General features: G+C 37.0%; 1 protein-coding gene across 2 annotated transcripts in view; it reads right to left on the bottom strand.

The window, feature by feature from the left end:
- Positions 1-22,426, bottom strand: part of ltk (leukocyte receptor tyrosine kinase) — a 63,940-nt gene that overhangs the window by 1,308 nt on the left and 40,206 nt on the right. The window contains exons 8-27 of one of the 2 annotated variants that reach the window (XM_083543574.1): positions 21,333-21,433; positions 20,778-20,938; positions 20,532-20,626; positions 20,167-20,259; positions 19,852-20,026; positions 16,313-16,463; positions 15,929-16,060; positions 15,496-15,652; positions 14,811-14,993; positions 12,872-12,970; positions 10,343-10,495; positions 9,686-9,799; positions 5,996-6,182; positions 4,658-4,748; positions 4,504-4,568; positions 1,742-1,871; positions 1,365-1,462; positions 1,155-1,247; positions 490-591; positions 191-325 (exon numbers count right to left, since the gene is read on the bottom strand). In XM_083543574.1, coding sequence (XP_083399700.1) covers positions 191-325; positions 490-591; positions 1,155-1,247; positions 1,365-1,462; positions 1,742-1,871; positions 4,504-4,568; positions 4,658-4,748; positions 5,996-6,182; positions 9,686-9,799; positions 10,343-10,495; positions 12,872-12,970; positions 14,811-14,993; positions 15,496-15,652; positions 15,929-16,060; positions 16,313-16,463; positions 19,852-20,026; positions 20,167-20,259; positions 20,532-20,626; positions 20,778-20,938; positions 21,333-21,433 — 2,515 coding nt within the window. The remainder of the gene's footprint in view (positions 1-190; positions 326-489; positions 592-1,154; positions 1,248-1,364; positions 1,463-1,741; positions 1,872-4,503; positions 4,569-4,657; positions 4,749-5,995; positions 6,183-9,685; positions 9,800-10,342; positions 10,496-12,871; positions 12,971-14,810; positions 14,994-15,495; positions 15,653-15,928; positions 16,061-16,312; positions 16,464-19,851; positions 20,027-20,166; positions 20,260-20,531; positions 20,627-20,777; positions 20,939-21,332; positions 21,434-22,426) is intronic. The other variant, XM_083543575.1, reaches the window with a different exon arrangement.

Here is a 22,426-nt window from a genome sequence, read left to right as displayed (position 1 = left end):
ACCCAACACTAACTCAACCCTAAAGGAGTATTTCATGAAGCCCAAATTAATAATTTGAATAACCATACTGAACAAATTGCTCTAATTCTTCTTAGAAACATGCATTTATTTGTATTATTTACACTCCTCCACTAGTGTAGTAAAATAGGCAATAAGCAATTATTCTTGACTATAAGATTTAAGCATTTACACTGGTCCTGGGCAGCTCTTAGGTGGATCCATGCGTCCTCCACTGGTCACAAACTCCAGCACCTCCTGATTGGTCTTACAGGGATAAGGCATGTAGCCCAAGGAGAAAATCTCCCACAGCAGTACACCAAATGACCTACAGAGGGAGGCAAGTGCTACAATTAAATATACTTCCTTCATAACTACATTAACAAACTAGAAAGTGCTCTGTCAGATATTTAAAAATAGGTTTAAACGTTTTCAGCAAAATCAACTGGTATCTTAAAGAAATGTCTCTCACGAAAAATAAAATACAATTACCACGTATCAGTCTTGCAAGTGAAAATGCCCTCAAGGAAAGCTTCAGGTGGCATCCATTTAACTGGCAGCATGGCCCGTCCACCCTTCCTGTAATAACTGGCCCTGCAGGGCAGCAGGTTATAGGTTGAGATACATGGAAACAACTTGGTTTCACAAAACATCTATTTAATGTGTGCACTCAAAAAAACAAAATGTTTAAACTTAAAGTGCAGAAAGATATTCAAAATTATTTGATTTAAAGCCAGATGTTTACATTAATGAATCTTTTCATGTATACTTTTTTATACACTCTAGATCACAATTAAGATCTGAAAAAAAATTGTATGGAATTTTTATGAAATAAATTTTTATTTAAATTGCTCTTGTAACGGTTTCTCAGTGGAGGTGGTAGCTCGGTGGTTCAGGCACTGAACTCTGCATTGGAAGGTCATAAGTTCAAATAACAGCACCCTTATGCTACCACTGCTGGGTCCTTAAGAAAGGCCCTTAACCATCAACTGCTCAGTTGTCAGTCACTCTGGATAAGGGTTACTGCCAAATACCATAAAAGTGAATGCAAATGAGGCTGTGAGTATGTCATATGTGAGTGTGTATGTATGTATATATTTATTTATAGATGATAGATATATTTGCTACATTGGTTTTAATATGGACAGTAAGATCACCTGTATATATCACGAGCCATTCCAAAATCTCCAATTTTGGCTACTCGCTCTGGACCAGGACAAGTCAAGAGGCAGTTCCGTGCAGCAATGTCTCTGAAACAAAATGATTTATAGAAGCATTTTCATATTTGCTCCAACAAGATTCTAAACTGAGCTCTACTCCCTGGGCTATATATTAGAGTTTACAAATGCAATATTTCTGCAGACTACCTGTGAATGAAATGGTTTTCCTCCAGGTATCGGCAGCCAAACGCAATGTCTCTGGCCATGTGCAGCAGCTCCAGCATAGTCAGAGATGAGGGCTGATTCTGTGGGAGCCGACTTGTCAGATTACTGACTCAAAGACACCCACTGTACCACACAGTACACACAGGCTGCTATAATCCTGACACCTCCTATGCATTTAAATCTGTACTCCCACTTATGTGTGAACTACAACATGCATTTATGCACAGTCACAGTACCTGTCAGGCAGACAAAAAGCACACCTAAACACACACACACACACACACACACACACACACACACACACACACACACACACACACACACACACACAGTACAGCACAAATACTTGATGCACTTACAGCTCTGGGGCGGTTCTGTCTTAGAAAGCTCTTCATGTCACCTCCAGTCATGAGCTCCAGAAGAATAAATCTGGGCAGAATCTGAAGACTGACTCCAATACAGCTCACTATGTTCTGATGGTTGAACTTACTGTAAATGCACATGTGCACACACACAAACTCAGCTTTATGTTAAAAGATCATACACAGAACCATAATTATTGGCACCCATAATAATAAAAAAAAAAAGATTGTTAATTAATTCAATTTCAAACTAAATATGAAGAATTACTCTTTAATTTTGCTTATTTTATACTAAGAAAACAAGACCTTATAAAAAAATAAATTTGCCATAATTACTGGTACTTTTGGATACAAAACATGAACAAAACACTAAACTAAATTAAATTCACATGTACACTGAAATCAAACTCTTATGAACTCTTAAGTGGCCATTCATGCCTTCCCGTTTTACTCGGGTAAAAGTATGAGGTGACACTAAAGCCAGACTGAGACTAGCGAACACGAAAATAAACTGACACATAATTGTGCAGACATTCAAAAAAATCAGGCAATAGCTGTAATAACCCCGTCTGGAAAAGAACGCGGGTATATTGTGCTTCCATGCACAATGACAAGGAGGTTAGAGATACAAAAATGCATCACAGTTGAAGTTTTTTAGAAGATGATAGCATTTTGGTGTCAACTCCTGTCCAAATCTATAATTAGATATCACCTCTATATAAAGATAATCTGTTTGAAAAGTGTAGCAAAAGAAAGCAATTTTTTTCCCATTTTTTTTTATATCAGATTCTGCTGGAACTTTAAATGAAAACAATGTCTATGGCCATTTGCGCAAAAAATATACTTTTTTTTTTTTGACAAACAACAATCTCCACTGTTTTTAATGATGAAACATCTGTGTAACGTGGGTCTGTTTTCTTCAAAGTCCCTGAGAACATTGTTACGATACAAGGAATCATGGACTACATGAAATACCAGGAGATTTAAACTGAAAAAATGAGTGCCTCTTCCAGAAACTTACAACTGTGTTGTGACTGAAGCTTCCAGCTGGACAATAATCCAAAACACAACAAGTACACATGCCTTTGACATGCCTAGCCAAGTCTTCCAGACATAATCCTCAGTGAAAAGCTGTAATGAGAGCCACAGGAGATGTGGTAGGGTCCCCATGGAGGATCTAGATTCAAGATTCTTTACAGAGGATCTTAGATTTTTGCTCTGTATTGTTCAGTCTCATCAAGCATTACAGAGCTGTAATTTTGGCATAAGTAAAGACAAGAATGCCAATAATTGTGACATTTTGTCTTTTTTTAACAATCAAAGTTTTTTTTTTTTTTTTTTAGTATAGCTAATCAAGCATACTGACACTCCTCATGACCATTTATTTCCTATCTTTACCAAGGGTGCAAATAATTCTGGAGCTTTAATTTAGATCTAACTGTATATAAGAACTTGTGGCAAAAACAAGTTAAAGGATGCTTTCTTTAAATAGTTTATGCTGTTATTCGCTCAATGTGTATACATAAACTGCATCAAAGGCCACTAGCTCATTGTGTATTCTGTAAAATGCATTTTTTTATGTGAAGAATCAAGGAAATGATTTTGATAGGAGTTCTATTGTAGTTCTATTATAATTAATTAAAAGCAGACACATTATCAGTAGCCATGGCCGCAGGAAGTGGGGGTGCTGGGGGTGCTGCAGCACCCCCTATTGGCGAGAGAGAGATTTTTTAAAAATGTAGGCCTATTAAAAATATTTTGCACAATTTATAAATTCCTTATGAATATTTTAGGAAATGATTTTGACACACGTAGGCTATTAAGTGTATTTTGGATTTTAATTTAATTATTTTGATTATTTTAATTATATTGATTTTTCAAGTTCATTTGTAAAGCGTGTTTCACACGCGCGGGTGATTTTAGTTTGGCTTTCTCTGGCAGCGCGCAAACATAGCCTAAATGCCTTGCCCTTGTGGAAGATAAAATTAGCTCTTCATACCTTTTACAACAACATGAAGATATCAGAAAAAGAGATCGGTGGTCTCTTTCCTGCTCGTGTTCCACATCCCTCTCAAAGCGCAGAGCGGTAGGCTATAACGCGTCTTTGTGTGGAAATATAAAAAATAAAATATATATATATATATATATATTTTTTTTTTAATGGATTCAACTTTATTATATTATGTAAGTTACCAGTATTTACTGATATTTATTTCAATGCTTTACAGGCTTTAGTGTGTTGTTTCTTTGGGTTTTTTTTTTATTATTATTTCAAAACAACCCCCCAACCACCGCAACACCGCCGGTATTTGGTCCACTACCACCGCGGTGGTAAAAAAAAAAAAAAGTGCCATCGTCACAGCCCTATGTTATTTTTTAAAATGTATTCTAAATAGGCCCATAGGCTCATAGGTTTTTTTTATCAAAAAAATAATAATAATTCACAGCACCCCCTGTTCAAAATTACTTCCAGCGGCCCTGTCAGTAGCCTTTAGGGTATTGTTCCTCCCACATGTCTGAATTGTAGAGATAAAAGAACAGCTGCTGTCTGAACGCAGTAACTGTATAAACTGGACCTAAACTACTAACGGCTGTGAACTGCACAAACAAAACAAACATTTAAAGAAAACAATTCATTATCTCTCCTTCGGGTCATTTTATTAAAAGGGGGTGGAATGGCTTTCTATTTTGTCTGTTGGGCACATTTGTTTCCATAGACGCTTCATTTGTTTGTGTAAATACACATCTGTAAAACATACCTCATAATTAGTGCCTCCATGAGAAAATCCATCTCATCTTGCTCGGAGCAGATTTCTGGAAGAGTCTATCACACAGGTGTGGAAAGAAAGACAAAATCTATTTAGAGCTATAAAACTCAGACCCAAGTCTGAACATGCCACCAGTGATACTGACCTTGATAGCAACCTGCATGGCAGTGTTGTCTCCGTTCATACCCAGAACCTGACCTTCATACACTTCCCCAAAAGCACCATGTCCTAAAGCCCTGCAAACAAAATGTTCTTTACTTTGATGTTTTTGAACAGACAATACTTAAAAAAAATAAATGAAGAAATCATGATGGGAAATTAACCTGCATTTGAAAGAGGGATACTTAAAGAAAAACCCACATGAATGACATATTAAACTTCATAAACTGTATGGGCAATAGTATTTATTTGTATTGAGTGTACTTGGATTCGTTAGCATTACATTGGTCCACCACTTTTACTGGGAAACCCAAACCTGTTCCAGCATAACAATGCCCCTGTGTACAAGTGGAGCTCCATGAAGGTATGGTTCACATGAACTGAAGTAGAAGATCTTGAATGGACTGCTATAGAGCGCTGACCTCAACCCTATTGAACAGCATTGGGATGAATGGGAACACTTACTGCACCCCAGGCCTCCCTTTACCCTACATAAGTACCCGACTTTACTAAATTCCTTGTGGCTGAACATCTTTACAGAAGATTAAAGGTTATTTTAATAGCAATTGGGGACAAAATGTGTTAAGGGGTGTTCAAAAAAGCTCATACAAATGTTATAGTGGCGCATCCGTAAATCTTTCCCCATATAGTGTGCATTTAGTTCAAGAATAACTTTTTAATAAAATGCTGTTTTTTGTTGTTTTTTTTAGTTTATTGACAAACTGGTCTATTTTTTCACTATGATTAACACTTTTCTACTCTAGCCACAATGCCATCCGACTACCTATCATATGATTATCATCTCATAGATCTGTAACTAGCCTAGTCAAACGCTCTGCCGTAACTCAGTACGACTTTATTTTATGCAGTAGCTGCATTGCATTTTGGGACTTGTTGCCTGATATTAGGTATGCTGTCTTCACTATTTCTACAGTGGATTTTCCATCAATATGATCTGAAACATCACTGGAAAATGCTTCTTACTCTATTAATATTTTTGGAACTAACACTGATGTTTGAGCTCTTTTATGAATAGCTTTTGAGCTTACTAAACAGGAAAGAAAAAAAAAAAACTTATTAACAGCCAAAAACAGTATTTAAATATAAAACACACTACGAATATTTTGAAGTAAACATATTATGTGTTCAAGGGCAGACTATTCCTTTAAAGGTTCTATAAAAAACATCACGAGAAATGTTTTTTCCTCTTAGAAATCTAAAGTTGTGTGATGTAATTGTAATATTATGCATGCTAGCCTACTATTAGAATATACAGATTACTCTGGATATGATTTTGACCAATTAGTCCATATAGCAAGATCACCTGAGGAGGGTGATGTTCTTGCGTGGAACCTCCTTTAGCTCACACAGTGAGGCGGCTTTACCAGCGAAGCAATAGTTTGGGTTGTAGTCTGTCATTATGATGGAGGAGCGAATCTTGCTTAGCTTATGCTCGGGGCTCTGTAAACAAAACCGGACTGCATGGAGTTGGTTCTTCTTGCGGTAGTACACTGCAGGACACAGAGCACAAAGATGACAAAACAAGAAATGAACATAACAGAATACCCACATTACACACTGTTTTCAGCTCAATCTTGTTCGAAAGACATTTTTTTTTTAAGGATTGTGGACGTTCTGGGGATATTTTAGTTAAGGAGAGCTTTGAAATTCACTAACATTCTTCCTTAAATAATACTCAAATGCCCCCAAAACCATTTTTAAGGAGTAAACTGTATCTGGTTTGGTGAGGCACTTGCCCTCTGCACTGCCAGATGAGCAGAAAACACTCACCCTTAGGAATGGGCGTCCTCATCCCCACTGCAGGTTGGTAGTCTGCCTGTGGGGGGCACTGCGTGGAGGTGAGGGGTTCCCTTTGCTGTGGGCGTGAAGCGAAGCCGGCAGGTTGTTGACCCAGGGAAGTGAGTGGGACAAGAGAGGGGAAGGGATGGGGTGTTGCCCAAGCACAGACTACCAACCTGCATTAGGGAGAGCTCATGGGAAAAGACAAGCGTTAACCACCAATAGAGCTCAGGAGTAATCACCAGTTGATATGCGTATTAAGATTCCTAGTCTAGCAGTAGCAAATCAAAGAGATTGGGCTTCTGAGACATGTTTCTTAAAAAGAAATGCTCTATAACAATCCTGACTATTTATTCATGAACTAACAGTGATATGAAGTGTATCACACTTCATATAACTAAAGTGTATCACTCTGAAGTGTATCACACTTCATAACATTATATATCCAGTATGAATAAAAAGCTTGGAAGCTTGTAGATAATTTGTAAAAATAATGCTGTGGCAGCAAGGGGGAGGTAAACCGTGAGCTGTAGGATGAGGAACTAGTCACAGAGAGACAGTGCTAAGGAGTGAGTGTCCACACTTCTGTGTGATTAACTGGTTGCTATATATATCCTGTGAATCTTGCAGTGAACAACTCAATGCCAGAAAGAGAGAGAGACTGTGCATCTGAGCAAAATGAGTAAGTGACACTGTGCAGCTGGACACAGGGTTTCCTTTCATTTCATTTTATTTTATTTTTTTTATTTTATTTAGAACACCTGCACTAAAACATACTAAAGGAAAAAAGGCACAAAAAGATAACTCTCTTTATTATACTCCATACCTCCTTCATCCACAATTCTGTCATACCTATGAGGCTATCACTAATGCCTTTGTACTATTGTGCTGTATTTATTTCCAAAAGAACAAATGAATAAAACTAAGCCAAGTGCTCAGCATATCTGGAAACATTTTCATGACTGTAGGAAAAGCAATGTAGCATGCTACCTTATAAAGCCACTTGAGAGAATTCCAAGAGCGTGCAAAGTTGTCATTAATTATTAAATATAAAACCTTTTCCATTTATTTTATGCACTGCATACCAGATGAAGCACTGCATGAATCTTATTATTGCTTTGATATCATTTTTTTTTTTTCTAAAATTACAAACTAGTCTTTAACAGTTTCTTCTTTTTAATACAGGTGTTTAAATTAGTATTTCAAAGACTTAATTCCAAACAAGCAAGACTACACCTGAATGTTGTATCAGGGTTTTTTTTTTTTTCGTAAATAAAGCATTATGAAGCTGAGTTTGTGACCAATTTCAATGTTTCCAGGAATAAGAATAGGTGAAAAAGCATAAAATTCATCATAATCATGTCAGAAGCTGGCAGGTCTGATTACTTTGATTTATTGTTTAAAATAAATTGGTGCCAGGGTTGTTGTTTTTTTTTTATCTTTCAGACTTTGGAAAATCTGGTTCTCTTTTAGTCAGCAAGAAAGCAAAAGTAATGCATGCATGGACTGAGATTTTGGTCTTAATCATTACATTAGATGAAGGGTCAAATACCAACACTTCATGCCTGTTTATTTATATAATGCTTACATTAATGCTCACATCACATTTTTATAAACAGTACAGAGATATACATGAAACCACCCTGGGCTAGAAATTATACTTAAAAAGCCCTAGGGTTTTAGGTATTAATCAGCAGCAATAATAATGAATAATTAGCAGCAATAATAGTTGCACGCTATAAACTAATGTAGCCTTACATGCACATGCATACATTAGTTTTATAAAAAAAAATAATGAATTGGTTAATAACAGTCTCATTATTGACTCCCTACTGTACTCAATGCTTTGAGCAGTAGGGTTCAATATGGCTGTCATGTCACTTCTGGTTTAAAGACTCCATCTGCCACATGATCTCCCTTGACTTTTGTAATACTAGGATTTGAGCATTGCATTCCACATTTAGTCCCAATTTGCTCATTCCCTTTACTATTCTGGGAAGATGTTCCACAGATTTTGGAGTCTGTTAATGGATATTTGTGTTCATCAGCCACAAGGGTATTACAAAAGTCAGGTACTGATGTAAGTGAGGAGTCCTTGGGTGCAGTCAGCATTCCAATTCATCCCAAAAGTGTTCAGTAGCGATGAGATCAGAGCTCTATAGCAGGCCACTCAAGATCTTTCTCTCCAAAGCATGTAAACCAGATCTTCAAGGAGCTCACTTTGTGCGCAGGGGCATCGCCATGCTGGAACAGGTTTTGGGTTTCCAAATTTAAGTGAATGCAAAATTGTATTATAGCGCATCTAAAGCGCATCCTTTGCCTCCAGTAAAGGAACCACATATAGCAGGGAAGGTCAGGTGACCCAATACTTTTGGCAATATAGTATAAGTTATTATATAGGTATAAAAATATATGCCATTTATTAACTACAAACATTCATTAAGATATTTGTATACAAAATACTTGGTTGAAGATACAGATGTACAGGTTAATACAGATGTTTACAATTTGTTTATTCTTTCAAATAAACCAAATTAATATAGATTTTACTCTCCTTGATATTATTAAAGTTTATTTTCACGGTTTGCTCATTTAGCAAAGCATTTAGCGATCATACTTAACTATTTTATTGTTACAAGTGTTTTATATCCACTATGCATGGACCATTACTGCACATTTAAATTTTACAATGCACCTAAAAGCTCATTTGGAAACCTCTCTATGAAATTTGGTCGACTTTCTAAAAGCTGTTTGCACATGGTCTATTGTGCTGCTATGCACTTATATGGTTTCTAAAGCATTTTTGTCTAATATTTAGAGGTTCCCAAAGATCAGTTTATTTTAAATCTATTTCATTGTCTGAGTTCATCTTGATCTCCATTTTTATAATATAATCCAGCATGTAAGGTTGAACAATGTGGCCTAACCTATAATTATAGGTTGAATACAGCATGTCATTATTTCCTTCAATTTTTTTCCCCGTTTGTGTATTTTCATTACCATGTAACCACACACTCCAACTCTAGCAATCCTAAAGTTGATAAAAATAAAATTTTAATATATTGTTTAATGACTTGTTCCTGTTTAGGACTCATTGCACAACCGGTGTTGTTCTGCACCAGTACGGTCAAAGAAAGCAAGAGGGGTAGGAATAGTCAGAGGCGGTGGAATGTTGAAGGGACGGAGTTGAGGCACAACTGGAAGAGTCTCTTACTGAGAGTGAGGCAAGCACAGGTCAACACGACACCCGTCACCACAGCGGACGCCACCACCGCCACTACCAGAGACAAGGACGGGTGTCCAGTGACCATGGAACCCTGTGTTTCTGCTGAAATAGAGCAAGAAAAGTGAGAAAGTTGATAGTAGATCATCTATGCTTATGCCTGAGTTATATCACATCACAATATGTAGTGACAAATTATGAATTATATACATTTAAACCATAAAGTATGCAATACATTTTCTCTAAACTTATGGTTCTGACATTATCACCGTAATTACTCTAAATAATTGATATGAACTTCTATAATGTGTTATCATTTCTATAATAACCTTTACTTTATATTGATTTATATGCTGCAAGTCAACCTTTATTTAATATTTATGAAATTCCAAGGTCCCATTCCATTAAACATTAAACATTAACATTAACACAACATTAAAATGACAGCGGTGTTAGAGAACTAAACACTTCAGGACATGCTGTTATAGAATGATAATACTTGTTGTGGTTGAAATGACATCACACCACCCCATTGTAGATTACTGTCCTATAATAACATCTTGTCATGTTTTATTTATTACATATATGTATCTAATATGAAATATAAAAATGGCATTGCTTTCGGTTAAATATCGTCTGTCTGCTTACCTATACAGCTAACATTGTCTGGAGCAAGATTCTCATCGTTGTGACATAGGCAGATAATGAACCTGATATCTTTATCACGTTTGCAGCTCTGAGACTGGCAGTGGCTGCAGTTCAGGTGCACTTCAATTACAGCTTCTCCATGACTCTCCATAACTGATGACATAACAGGGACACAGAATGCTACCTTAAAAATTAAAAAAAAAATTATTTGCTATTTAACCTTTTATTTGTGACTTTTTTTTATTTTATTCAGCATGGCAGATGTGTCACATCATAAGGCACAAGTAATACATTCATTACAGGTTAGCAGATTTCAGAAGATCCAACTCAACGACATCTTACAGAAGAAATTATCTGAAACTTGGTGGATGTGAAGGATGATTTTATACTAGTCCAATTTTTAGTAAAAAAAAAAAAAGAAATGCTGTAATTTCCGGACTATAAAGCGCATATATAAGCCGCACCCACTGAATTTTAAAAATATTTTTATTTTGAACATAAATAAGCCGCACCTGTCTATAAGCCTTCTACACTGAAACTAATGAACTTTACACAGGCTTTAACGAAAGACACGTTACAGACGGTGTAACAGGAAAAAAATGTTGCGCTTTCTTTAAGAGCAGAGCGGTATTTGGGGAATAGCCTGGCACTGCATTTTTCCGCTATTACTGCGTGTGCAAGACCGAGGATTATGTCCTTATTATTTTCTGATGCTCATTTCTAAGTTTCTTTGACTAACCCATAACGCTGTTGCCAAGAAACATAAAAAAGCACGAGTTTTGGAAACCAGTCTGTGCTTATATGATTTCTGTTGCAACTAGAGTTAGCGAGCTCTCCCTTTACCCTGACTCAACGCGCTACAACGGCTTGTATCTAAACAGTAGCCTACCAAGAAAGTCATGGTTCACTGTCTTCCTCCTTCCTTTCACAACTATTTCTCTTGGGAGGTCATCTTTTGGCAACGTCTTGCGTAAAAAAAACAAAAAACGTTTTTTCTCCCGATGCCGTGCAGCTCAGAACACAGGTGAGGTGCGCTTTTTTGTTTCCGTTCGAAAATTTCATTGGTCTAATGTTATGTCGCTCAGTTTTTTCGCTTGAAGTTTGTGAAACCGGGAAAAACCCGGGAAAAATTCATAAATAAGCCGCTTCGTTGTTTAAGCCGCGGGGTTCAAAACGTGGGAAAAAAGTAGCGGCCTTTAGTGCGAAAAACACGGTAATAATAAAAATAAATAAATAAATAAATAAATAAAAGCCTAGAAAACCTGTCTTATTCGATCCACTGCTCCTCCCTCTTACATGGGGCAGTGTGATATGTGTCCCAGTGGATGTTTAATATCCCTAGTTATAGTTATAGTATAAAAAAATGTTGGAACACAGTTAAAAAAATGAGAAGTAACATTTTTTAAATTCTGTTACAGTACACTTCCATAAGTAAGAACAGCAAGCCAATAGACTTAAAAAATACAGTCTTACCAGGTTAATCCCAGAACTCAAAGAAAGAGTAAACATTTAGCTTAAATATTCCTGTACAACAATAAACATGTCCAATATTTTAATCACTTTAACAATAGGTGATTCAAACACAAGGTGCCACCTAAGTTTTTAAATATATTGGAAATAAAAGCCGGAAACCTAATGGCATCTCATATTTATCTTTTTTGTCTCAAACTTAAATTGTCTTTTAACATATTACAAACCTCAAAGAATTGTTCTTGTTGTTCCAATACTTTTAATAGGAACTCTACACTGTGAGACTTTGCCACACACACCCATATGGATAAACCGCTGTATAATATACATATTGTGTACAAATTTATAATTGTTACAATCAGACCAACACATGTGTAAACACATTAAGAATTCTAAATGATCATGATATAATAATAGACTTGAACTGATCAAGGTCTGCATACACAGCATTCTTAATGAAGAAGCCGTAAGCTGCATTTCTATGTTCAGATTGACCATGAAATGGACACAAGCAGTAAAAGTGAACAAATATCTGTCCAAATGAGATGAATGAGAATGTGAAGGAGTGGTGGAGGAGAAGCAGCTGGGATTAGTGCTATAAGAAGGAAGGAGATGATAAGACATGACATGAGGGAGGAAGATGAGGAGGAAGGGAGAAAAAAAAGCTTGAGAGAGCGAGAGAAAGTGTGAGTATTGGTGTGAAAGGAGGTGATAGTGAGAGTGTGTGAAATTAAAGAGCTGCTCAGATGGTAGATGTAGGTCAGCAGGAAAGATGTAGTGTTGAATAATATCTCTCCTAATGGAAAAAAAATAGCATGATATTTATCTATCCCATGCCATACAACTTAGGTCCATGTTTCTAAAAGACTGTACCATAATTTTGCTTTTTTGATGCTTATTTCTGAGTTAATGTAAACAATTGGGAATATTGGAATGTGGTCATTGCATGGAAGCCTTCCAATCGTTCTCAAAATATACTTTAATATTTTATTAAATATAGAATATATCCTGTCCCCATGACTAATTCTGTGTGTATGGGTGAGTGTGTGTACCAAGCACCTGCCAGAGGCTGCAGAAACAGCTCTGCTGAAGGGTGGACAAAAGAAATGCCATCCTGTCCATCTGCTGTGAGGTCATCAGCCTGGGACACATCACCACCTTTACAGAAGTGTGAAGCATGAAAGCACTTTGAGAACAAGACCAATTTAACATAAACATGTACTTCAAAGCTTTTCTTTGATAGGCAGACAGACGTGTGGGACGCGTCGGCATGTACTGATGAGTCATATAATGGCTGATGGCATAAAACAAAAAAAGACCATCATATTCTTAGTGGACTTCAAACTAAAAAAACATACAAATTCAATTTGCAAAAAAAAATGTTATGTACTCATCCAGCTGAATAGCATATCTCTATTCTGTATCAGTATTCAGGTCGTGTACATTGTGTGCCTTTTTTTTTATTCTATTTTCAAATATAAAACAATTCATAATTCAGTATTGAAATCACCTTCTTATTGTTTCTGAGAACAAACACAAAAAACCTGAAAATTAAATTGATCTATTTTGCCTACTAATTTAATTACACAAATCTTAAAATACCAAATATGAATAATGCCCTAAATTGGACAATATTTCCAATGTAAAAAAAAAAAAACCCTGACTTTAAAGTAAAAGGGAATTTCACTTCGCATCTTGTATTAGGACGACTTTCACTCTGGAGCCTTTTGCACAAATGATAAATAATATGATACAAACTAGATCAACATATTCAAAGATCACAAACAATAGTAGAACATTTGGGGGGCAATTTCTGATTGTTGACCAGTTATTTTACATCTAGGCTTTTCAAAAGCTAAATAACTCAAAATCAGATAATTAGATGTCACAAAACTATCAATGAGTCATATTTGAAATTATTTTATATAGTTAGTTATATATAGATTTAAATATTTTTAAACATAGTTATTTCATCATTTGTTTTCCTGGTGGTCTAGTGGTTAGGATGCGGCTCTCTCAACGCTGTGGCCCGGGTTCGATCCCTGGTCAGGGAACCAACCCCAGCCACTCTTAGTGCCGGTCCCAAGCCCGGATAAATGGGGAGGGTTGCGTTAGGAAGGGCATCCAGCGTAAAAACATGTGTCAAATCAAACATGCGGATGGTCCGCTGTGGCGACCCCTAATGGGAGAAGCCGAAAGAAAGTTTTTAAATCATCATTAGTTTTCCATTTTCAAAAGAGTGAATGACAGCAAAGTACACAGACCCATTCATGTGACATTAATGCAACTTTTTAAATTGTCCATATATTTTCTCGAATATAATCACCACTGTATTTGTTAATTTGTGTTTTAATACTGCAAGAACAGAGTTCAAGCCACTGATACATTTCTTGTAATATAAATCCTTCTGATTATATATTAATGTTTAATGCTGACAATCAGCATTCAGGAACATTAAAGAAATATGTTTTGCTCTAAAACACTGTTAATGCTAATTTTCAATTTTTACATCCAAACCACTTTTCATCCAAACCACTTAGTAATCAAATGAGGTATCAGGCATATTAATGACTTTCTCACTGCTGATTCCTTCTGAAATTAGAGCTTTCATTTTATCATAACTACATTAAACCATTATCTTCATTACTAAACTTGCATTTCCTCATTAGACCTACCTTTTTTTTTTTTTTTTTTTTTTTTTTTTTTTATCAGCTCTCTGGATGACCTTTTCCTATCACTTTAAAGCACAATGTGTTTCAAACCATAATTTCTGCTTCATGGATAGTATTTCGTGCAAAATTTTATGTTTGCTACACCTTTAAAAGGCAAAAGATGTCTTTTAGAGACCAGCATATTGCATAAACAATATTTTTGTGCATGCTGTATATTTATAATGTAAAGGTCTTTTCACAGAAAGTTACATATGTAAACACAAAATATCTCCGGGGGCAAATCAGCTTGTTTGATGGTAAATGTGTGTCTAAATCAATACACTAACCTCTGTATCCTCCACCTCCTCCTCCAGCAGTACAGGATCCTCCTCCTCCTCCAAACCCTCCGAAGGTTGCCCAGCCGAGTTTAGACAGTGCCTGAGGGCAAGGTGAGCCGCCTTCAGCCCCTTCAAAAAGAGATTTTCCTGCCCACAGGTGAGTAGTGGAGGCTTTCCAACCACCTCCCCCTCCTTTATAAAGACACACACACACACACACACACACACACACACACACACACACACACACACACACACACACACACACACACACAGAACCACTAAATGTTTGACAAGTCACTTGACAAGTCCATCAGCTATTAAATTCAGTTGATGTTGCACAAACTCTCCAACAAATGATCTCCAATTTGTTCTCTCAAAACATAATATAAGAAAAATGTGCCTAAAAACATTCCTTAATGTCAGACTGATTAGTTTTTTAACAGCACAGACAAAACAGGTCTGCTTCAGAAATCTGACACACATTTGGAAAATGGCGCACATAACAAGACTGCAGAAAAGTGTTCCAAATTTAAAGTGTTTTTTTTATTATTATTTTTTGTAAGGCTTCAAAATGCCTGGCAATTCACTGGCCATTTCAGTGAGTTTAAGTGAAGTAACTATCGATTTTCTGCTGCTAAGTGCTAATTAGAGACGTTCAATTCGTCTAACAGCTAAAGAGGTAGATGAAGACCTGCAGCGCCAGTTTTGCCGTTGACTCCAGATGCCACTGTGTCATTCTCATACTGTTCCATAGGGATCTGATCCAAACTGCTCTCAGGGTCCTCCAGATAAGCCTTTCCTCCTCCACCTGCTGCTATCAGAAGAGGCACTGGCTCCCCATTCTCCATCTGCACCAGTACATCCAAAAAAAAAAAAAAAGAGATTAGCTTTTCATCAAAGAACAACGTAAAGCACTGTTATTATCTATGACCTCCCCCCACTTTCATCTGCTGGCCCAGTTCTGATGACTTCAAATGCTTTCAGCATGTCTCAAGAATGCTGTAGTCATGCATATAATGTTAAAGATTGCAAACCACATGGTTTCCTTTAGGCACTGTCACCCCTTTAAAGGAATATGCTCATGTTGGGAGAGGCTAGCACGAAGAAAAAAGTACCAAGCTTACGCGGAAAATGAACGTGGCGCCCCCACCACCGCCTCCACCCCCGGCCCATTCCGTAGCAGATCTGTCACCTTCAAACCTGTCCTCAATCACTGATGACTCACCTAGGCAAATCTTGTGAGTCAGAGGGTTCCTCTGTAGTAATAAATACAAAACACAAGGACGAGAGATGAAAGTTGCGAAGGACGGTCTAAATTTGCACCAACGTGACATAACGAAAAGAGCCTAAAAGAGACACTACATTTTGTACATTTTGTATAATACATTTTCCTCGTTCAAAACAACCATATTTTCCATTTAGTCAACTGAGACCTTAAAACAGCAGAGAAGTTACTTTATCTGGATTATATTTTTGTTCCTATTCTTTAATTTTGCACTTATACTCACCCCTGGGCAAGCATCTTCCCCTTGGTGACCAATCAGAAGATAGAGGGTGTCTCCTTTCTCTAGTGTGAAGATGGCTGAAATGATGACACCATGCGAGCGTTTGTTATGGTTTTTTGCCCCTTTGCCTCCTGCAGCACCATATGCTGAGATTCTGAGAAGGAAGTAGCCACAGTGTTTATAAACTACAGCAAAATGTTAAGATTTTTTTTTGCATTCAATTGAGTATGCAAATGAATTCTCTGACATTCCTGCAATACATTTTCTCTATTCTATATTCTCCTCACTTTAGATTTTAATTGAACGACATGGTGAGTACAGCAGATTGCACTGCCATCACATAGTTCCAGGGTTTCAATCCTGAACTCGTACTTTGTTTGCATGTTTTCTCCACATGTGCAAGTTCTGATAGACCTCCAAAAAACGTGCCAGTATGCAAATTGCTACTGTGTATAAATATGTGTGTGTTCCTCCTTTATTCCCAGTGTTCCCAAGAAAAACTCTGGATCCACCACAGCCCTAGCCAGGACAATGCTTACTAAAAAGCAGGATGCTTACTGAGAGTGAATGAGGCTATGTATGTGTCAACCATGGCAATGTGCAGGGAAGCAAGTTTTTGTATCGTTAAAATGTTGGAAAGTTGAAAAACCTTGTTCACAATCTTTAATTGTTCATTTTTGGTTAGCATGTGCTCTCTAAAGCCTCAGTTACCTGCTAACAGAAATTGAACTACATGTGGTCTGTGGTTGTAGACCATCTACCTTATGGTTTGTTCATTCTGTGATGCTTTGTTGGTCACCATAATTAAGTGTAAGCGATTATTTGAGTTACTCTAGTAACTACTTCTACTGCTACTACTACATCTGTCTGTCTGTCTGTCTGTCTGTCTGTCTGTCTGTCTGTCTGTCTGTCTGTCTGTCTGTCTGTCTGTCTGTCTGTCTGTCTGTCTGTCTATCTATCTACAGTGAGGAAAATAAGTATTTGAACACCCTTCTATTTTGCAAGTTCTCAGGGAAATTGCCAAGCAGCTTGGTGAAAAAAGGTCCACTGTTGGAGCAATAATTAGAAAATGGAAGAAGCTAAACATGACTGCCAATCTCCCTCAGACTGGGGCTCCATGCAAGATCGCACCTCGTGGGGTCTCAGTGATCCTAAGGAAGGTGAGAAATCAGCCCAGAACTACACGGGAGGAGCTGGTCAATGACCTGAAAAGAGCTGGGACCACCATTTCCAAGGTTACTGTTGGTAATACACTAAGACGTCATGGTTTGAAATCATGCATGGCACGGAAGGTTCCCCTGCTTAAACCAGCACATGTCCAGGCACGTCTTAAGTTTGCCAATGACCATTTGGATGATCCAGAGGAGTCATGGGAGAAAGTCATGTGGTCAGATGAGACCAAAATAGAACTTTTGGGTCATAATTCCACTAAACGTGTTTGGAGGAAGAAGAATGATGAGTACCATCCCAAGAACACCATCCCTACTGTGAAGCATGGGGGTGGTAGCATCATGCTTTGGGGTGTTTTTCTGCACATGGGACAGGGCGACTGCACTGTATTAAGGAGAGGATGACCGGGGCCATGTATTGTGAGATTTTGGGGAACAACCTCCTTCCCTCAGTTAGAGCATTGAAGATGGGTCGAGGCTGGGTCTTCCAACATGACAATGACCCGAAGCACACAGCCAGGATAACCAAGGCGTGGCTCTGTAAGAAGCATATCAAGGTTCTGGCATGGCCTAGCCAGTCTCCAGACCTAAACCTAATAGAGAATCTTTGGAGGGAGCTCAAACTCCGTGTTTCTCTGCGACAGGCCAGAAACCTGACTGATCTAGAGAAGATCTGTGTGGAGGAGTGGGCCAAAATCCCTCCTACAGTGTGTGCAAACCTGGTGAAAAACTACAGGAAACGTTTGACCTCTGTAATTGCAAACAAAGGCTACTGTACCAAATATTAACATTGACTTTCTCAGGTGTTCAAATACTTATTTGCAGCTGTATCATACAAATAAATAGTTTAAAAATCATACATTGTGATTTCTGGATTTTTTTTTTTTTAGATTATGTCTCTCACAGTGGACATGCACCTACGATGACAATTTCAGACCCCTCCATGATTTCTAAGTGGGAGAACTTGCAAAATAGCAGGGTGTTCAAATACTTATTTTCCTCACTCTATCTATCTATCTATCTATCTATCTATCTATCTATCTATCTATCTATCTATCTATCTATCTATCTATCTATCTATCTATCTATCTATCTATCTATCTATCTATCTATATTTAAAGTGTTGGAATCTAGCAGACAAAATTTCTGCTATTCTTTCCTTTAATCCTTTTCTCATGTCTGATAGTACTGCCGGCTCACATCTATTATTTAACTACATTTACAGGCACAAAAAAAACAAAACAGTAAAGCTGTGTTTTATTGCACTTAAGAGTAATCATAAAGCCCGTTGTAAAATAAAATGACCTGACTAATGAATGGATAACACCGCATCTTCAATAAGGATTAAACTCATAGTCTTCAAAGTTCAATGGTTAATGATTAGGAACAAAGAACAAGGCATATGTCTTTTCTTTCCAGCTTGTTTAAACACAGAGCAAAAACAGGCTCATGGATGTATCTATTGCCTACAGTCTGGGAGCTTGGCTTTGTGTCGTACTTTGACACTTTTTCTGTTTTTAATAACTCTTGATATCACATGCCATATAGATGTAGTAGTAACATACGATGTTAAAAGGCCAGCCTGGAAGACTGCCTGGACTTTATGGGAGTCAAAAACAATGGTTACTGAAACAAGTTGTTTTTACTCTCAGGTTGATAGGAGTGGGCGTTCAAAAAGTTACAGCCTATTCTCTATTTTGTGTGTATTATACCCATGCTCCATGCACATGCAGAGCTTATAATGCAAAGATGACCTATTTGTATCTGTTTTGGCAAATCATAATCAGATGGTTATCAAAGACAGTTTTTAAGTGACAGTTTTTAAGTGTTAGTTAGCTGGCTATTATGACATGGTTGCAAAAGGGACAAAGAAAAGTAAATTGGTGCTAAATTGCATATAATGCAACATCTGTTGTTTGGTATTTAATTATGACGTGTTGATCAGAAAGAGGTACTTTATAAAATTATGCATATTCCAAATTGATTTGCCTTTGCAGCAAAACAACCAATTTGTTCCAGCACCTGGAACAGCACCAACAACAGTAAGACAAAAGTATAACAGCCACAAGACTAACGATAGAATAAAACAGGATTGCTTAAATTGTCAGTGGAAGTAAGTGGAATTAATCAAAATTATTTTTGATTCATGTAAAAGTGGTGTTAAAAATGCCCACATCAGTGCAGAAATTATTGAATTGTATCCGACAGTAATCAGGGGGATTGCTGGTTTGTGGTATGCTTTTAACTTGACATTCAAGTGAAGTGAAGATTTGCTAATTAAATACATTCATTTGTTCAAATAGACAAAATGAAACTGAATGGGACATTCATTTCCCTCACAGCAGCCTTTAAGAGACTTTGATGAACACTTACTTGTATCTGTTGGTAGCAGGCACCTTCCACATCTGAACACCTCTAAGAGGGCCTTCTTTTCCAACCAGCACATTATTATCAGTGTTGCGATAGGCACTGTCACACTGCGCTTGAGTAGGGCCCCGGGATCCACTGGCCCCACATGAGGTAAACAACCATGTCATTGGAGATACCTCTGAAAAAGCAACATTAACTGTGATCTTCTTTGTGGTTCACTTATGTGCTTTTTAGTATAGTAGACTTGATTTAAGAAACCGAAACAACCATTAATGTTCTGTAAATTTGTCATTAATCAGTCAGAGTAAAACACTGCACCTAAAGCAGAAGGCTCAGGAAGAGGACTCAGGATATCTAACTGGCTGATGGAGTCCAGGTCATGTTGATGGCCAAGAAGCAAAGCTTTTAGATCTGATTAGATCATGAAGACAATGAAGAAAAGGGCTTAAAACAAGAACAAACAGTTTGCAGCATTTGGGTCAAACTCTTTTAGATAACTGCATGAATGTGTTCCTAATAAAGTGAACAATCAAGTAAACATCAAAATCAATAATGGATAAATAAAACAAGATTACATTGTATCCCTGCTTTTCTGGACATAACTATTTAATTAACAAACAGCAGTTTGCTTTTGTCAGAGGGTGTCACAGTGATGAAACGTGTGTGGGAGGACGAAAAGTCACCTGTGTCAAAACATGTAGCACTTAAAGAAATATTATCCAGCGCAACGTCAGCTTCCGAGTCAGTTTCCCAAAGGGCTTGCACTCTCAGATGGATCCTACAGTCAAAACATGTAAAGCCAAAAAATTCAACCCAAAGCCAAATCCTCGAGGTTCATGTATCCTTGCAGTCATTACCGAATCAGTTCAAAATGTGTGCACATTATTCCATTAAATTCACTGGTTTGCCAAAAAAAAAATGTCCTTCACCCATTTAGAAGGTCAGTGATCTGTAGAGTCACATCTTGCCAGTTGTCCTTCCAGTGTCCAGCCCTCTCCCACACTAAAGGGGTCACTAAAGAACCGTTCTCTACCACCGACAGACGAACTGTGCCGTTAAAATCCCCATACAGGTACAAGGAGAAGTGCAGCTACACACACACACAAAAAAAAATGTTAAAAATGGATCAACAAGAGAGACGAAAAATGAAAAATTGCTACTAAAAAAGCAGCGCATCCAGTATGTATTATCAGAACAAACACAATTTACAGTAATGACCTCAGACTTGTCAAACAAAGCCATTAGTGCCCTGAAATATGAGTGAATACCCAGGATAGGTCTCAACCATAAAAAAGGTTGAAAGAGCCACACACATATTAGACATGTCTGAAAGCTCACCTTTGTGTACAAATCATGAATTTAATTTAAAGGAAAACTACAAAACTGGACTAAAGGGCACTTTAAATGCATCAAATTGGCAGCCACGAATAACTTTAAAATTCTGTCTTACTGGTGAGCAAGATATAGCCATTCAGAATTTTCACCTGACAATTTTGCCTAGACAGAGTCAAAGGAAGTGCAGGGCTGTAAATTGATGCTTCATTTCCATTAGCATGGCCTCTGACCTTCAGAAACAGGAACTGTCCTGAAAAGAGAACAGAAAAGAGCGGAAAAAGAATAAGAGAAATAAAAAGCAGTTGTTATTTCTAAGAAAGGTATTTATTTAAAAGACTGTATATGTGTAGAAATTGCACACGTTGAAAAGTTTCAATATATATTATTTATATATAAATTATTATGTAAATATAATTTATTTAAGCATTATTTAAGTATAAACTTAAATTTAAAGGGTCCCTCTGTTAATATAAGAATAGTAGCTTTAGTCTTTTTTCTTTTATGTCAAAGAAAAAAAGGAAATAGAAATTTTGTTGTAAATAAGCATTTAAAAGTGCAAATCTACCACATAAAACTATAATGCAAAACAATAACTGTTATAGTTTAACAATTTGATTGGTTGAGCAGGATTCCAAGTGTGCCCAAGTGTACTTTCCAGCAATCGCATGGGGTTGTCTATGTGTGTATTATTCCATTTCCTAGGAAACAATTAGATGAAATTGCCAGCAGAAATGTCAAATACAATTTTTATCATTACTTTAGATTTTTATCAGTATTTTATCAGTGCACTCAGTTTATACCACTCACATTTTCTTCAGGAAATGCCACATTCTAAATTTAATTATTGTCTGTCAATAGAGGACATACTGCTGTTGTGTCAGGTTTCTGATACCTTAGTAGCCAGTATTTGATTATATAAGGCAATAACAATTATCTACATCAAGTTTTTCAACTAATATGCGAGACATTTAGTACTCAAGTGGTCATAAAAAATTCAGTTGCTTTAAAAGCTTAAATGTGAAACTCAAAATAGTGCAGATCACCAGAACAATCAAACAATCGCACAACCATGATTAATGTTTTTGGTATCACTTCATTACCAGCCAAAAACATTATAATAACAGTCAGCTCAAAGTTTCCCACTTATTTCTAACGAATTTAAGAGGCTGTAATGTAATCTTGCAAAGTATTTTTTTATTTATTTACCACTGTATCATTTTCTGATTGCTATGTAGCTTACAAT

Source organism: Silurus aristotelis (genome assembly GCF_946808225.1).
Source record: "Silurus aristotelis genome assembly, chromosome: 6".
In the NCBI taxonomy this organism is placed as follows: domain Eukaryota; kingdom Metazoa; phylum Chordata; class Actinopteri; order Siluriformes; family Siluridae; genus Silurus; species Silurus aristotelis.
The sequence above is the reverse complement of the archived record's forward strand: the minus strand, read 5'-3'. Positions and strand labels throughout refer to the sequence as shown.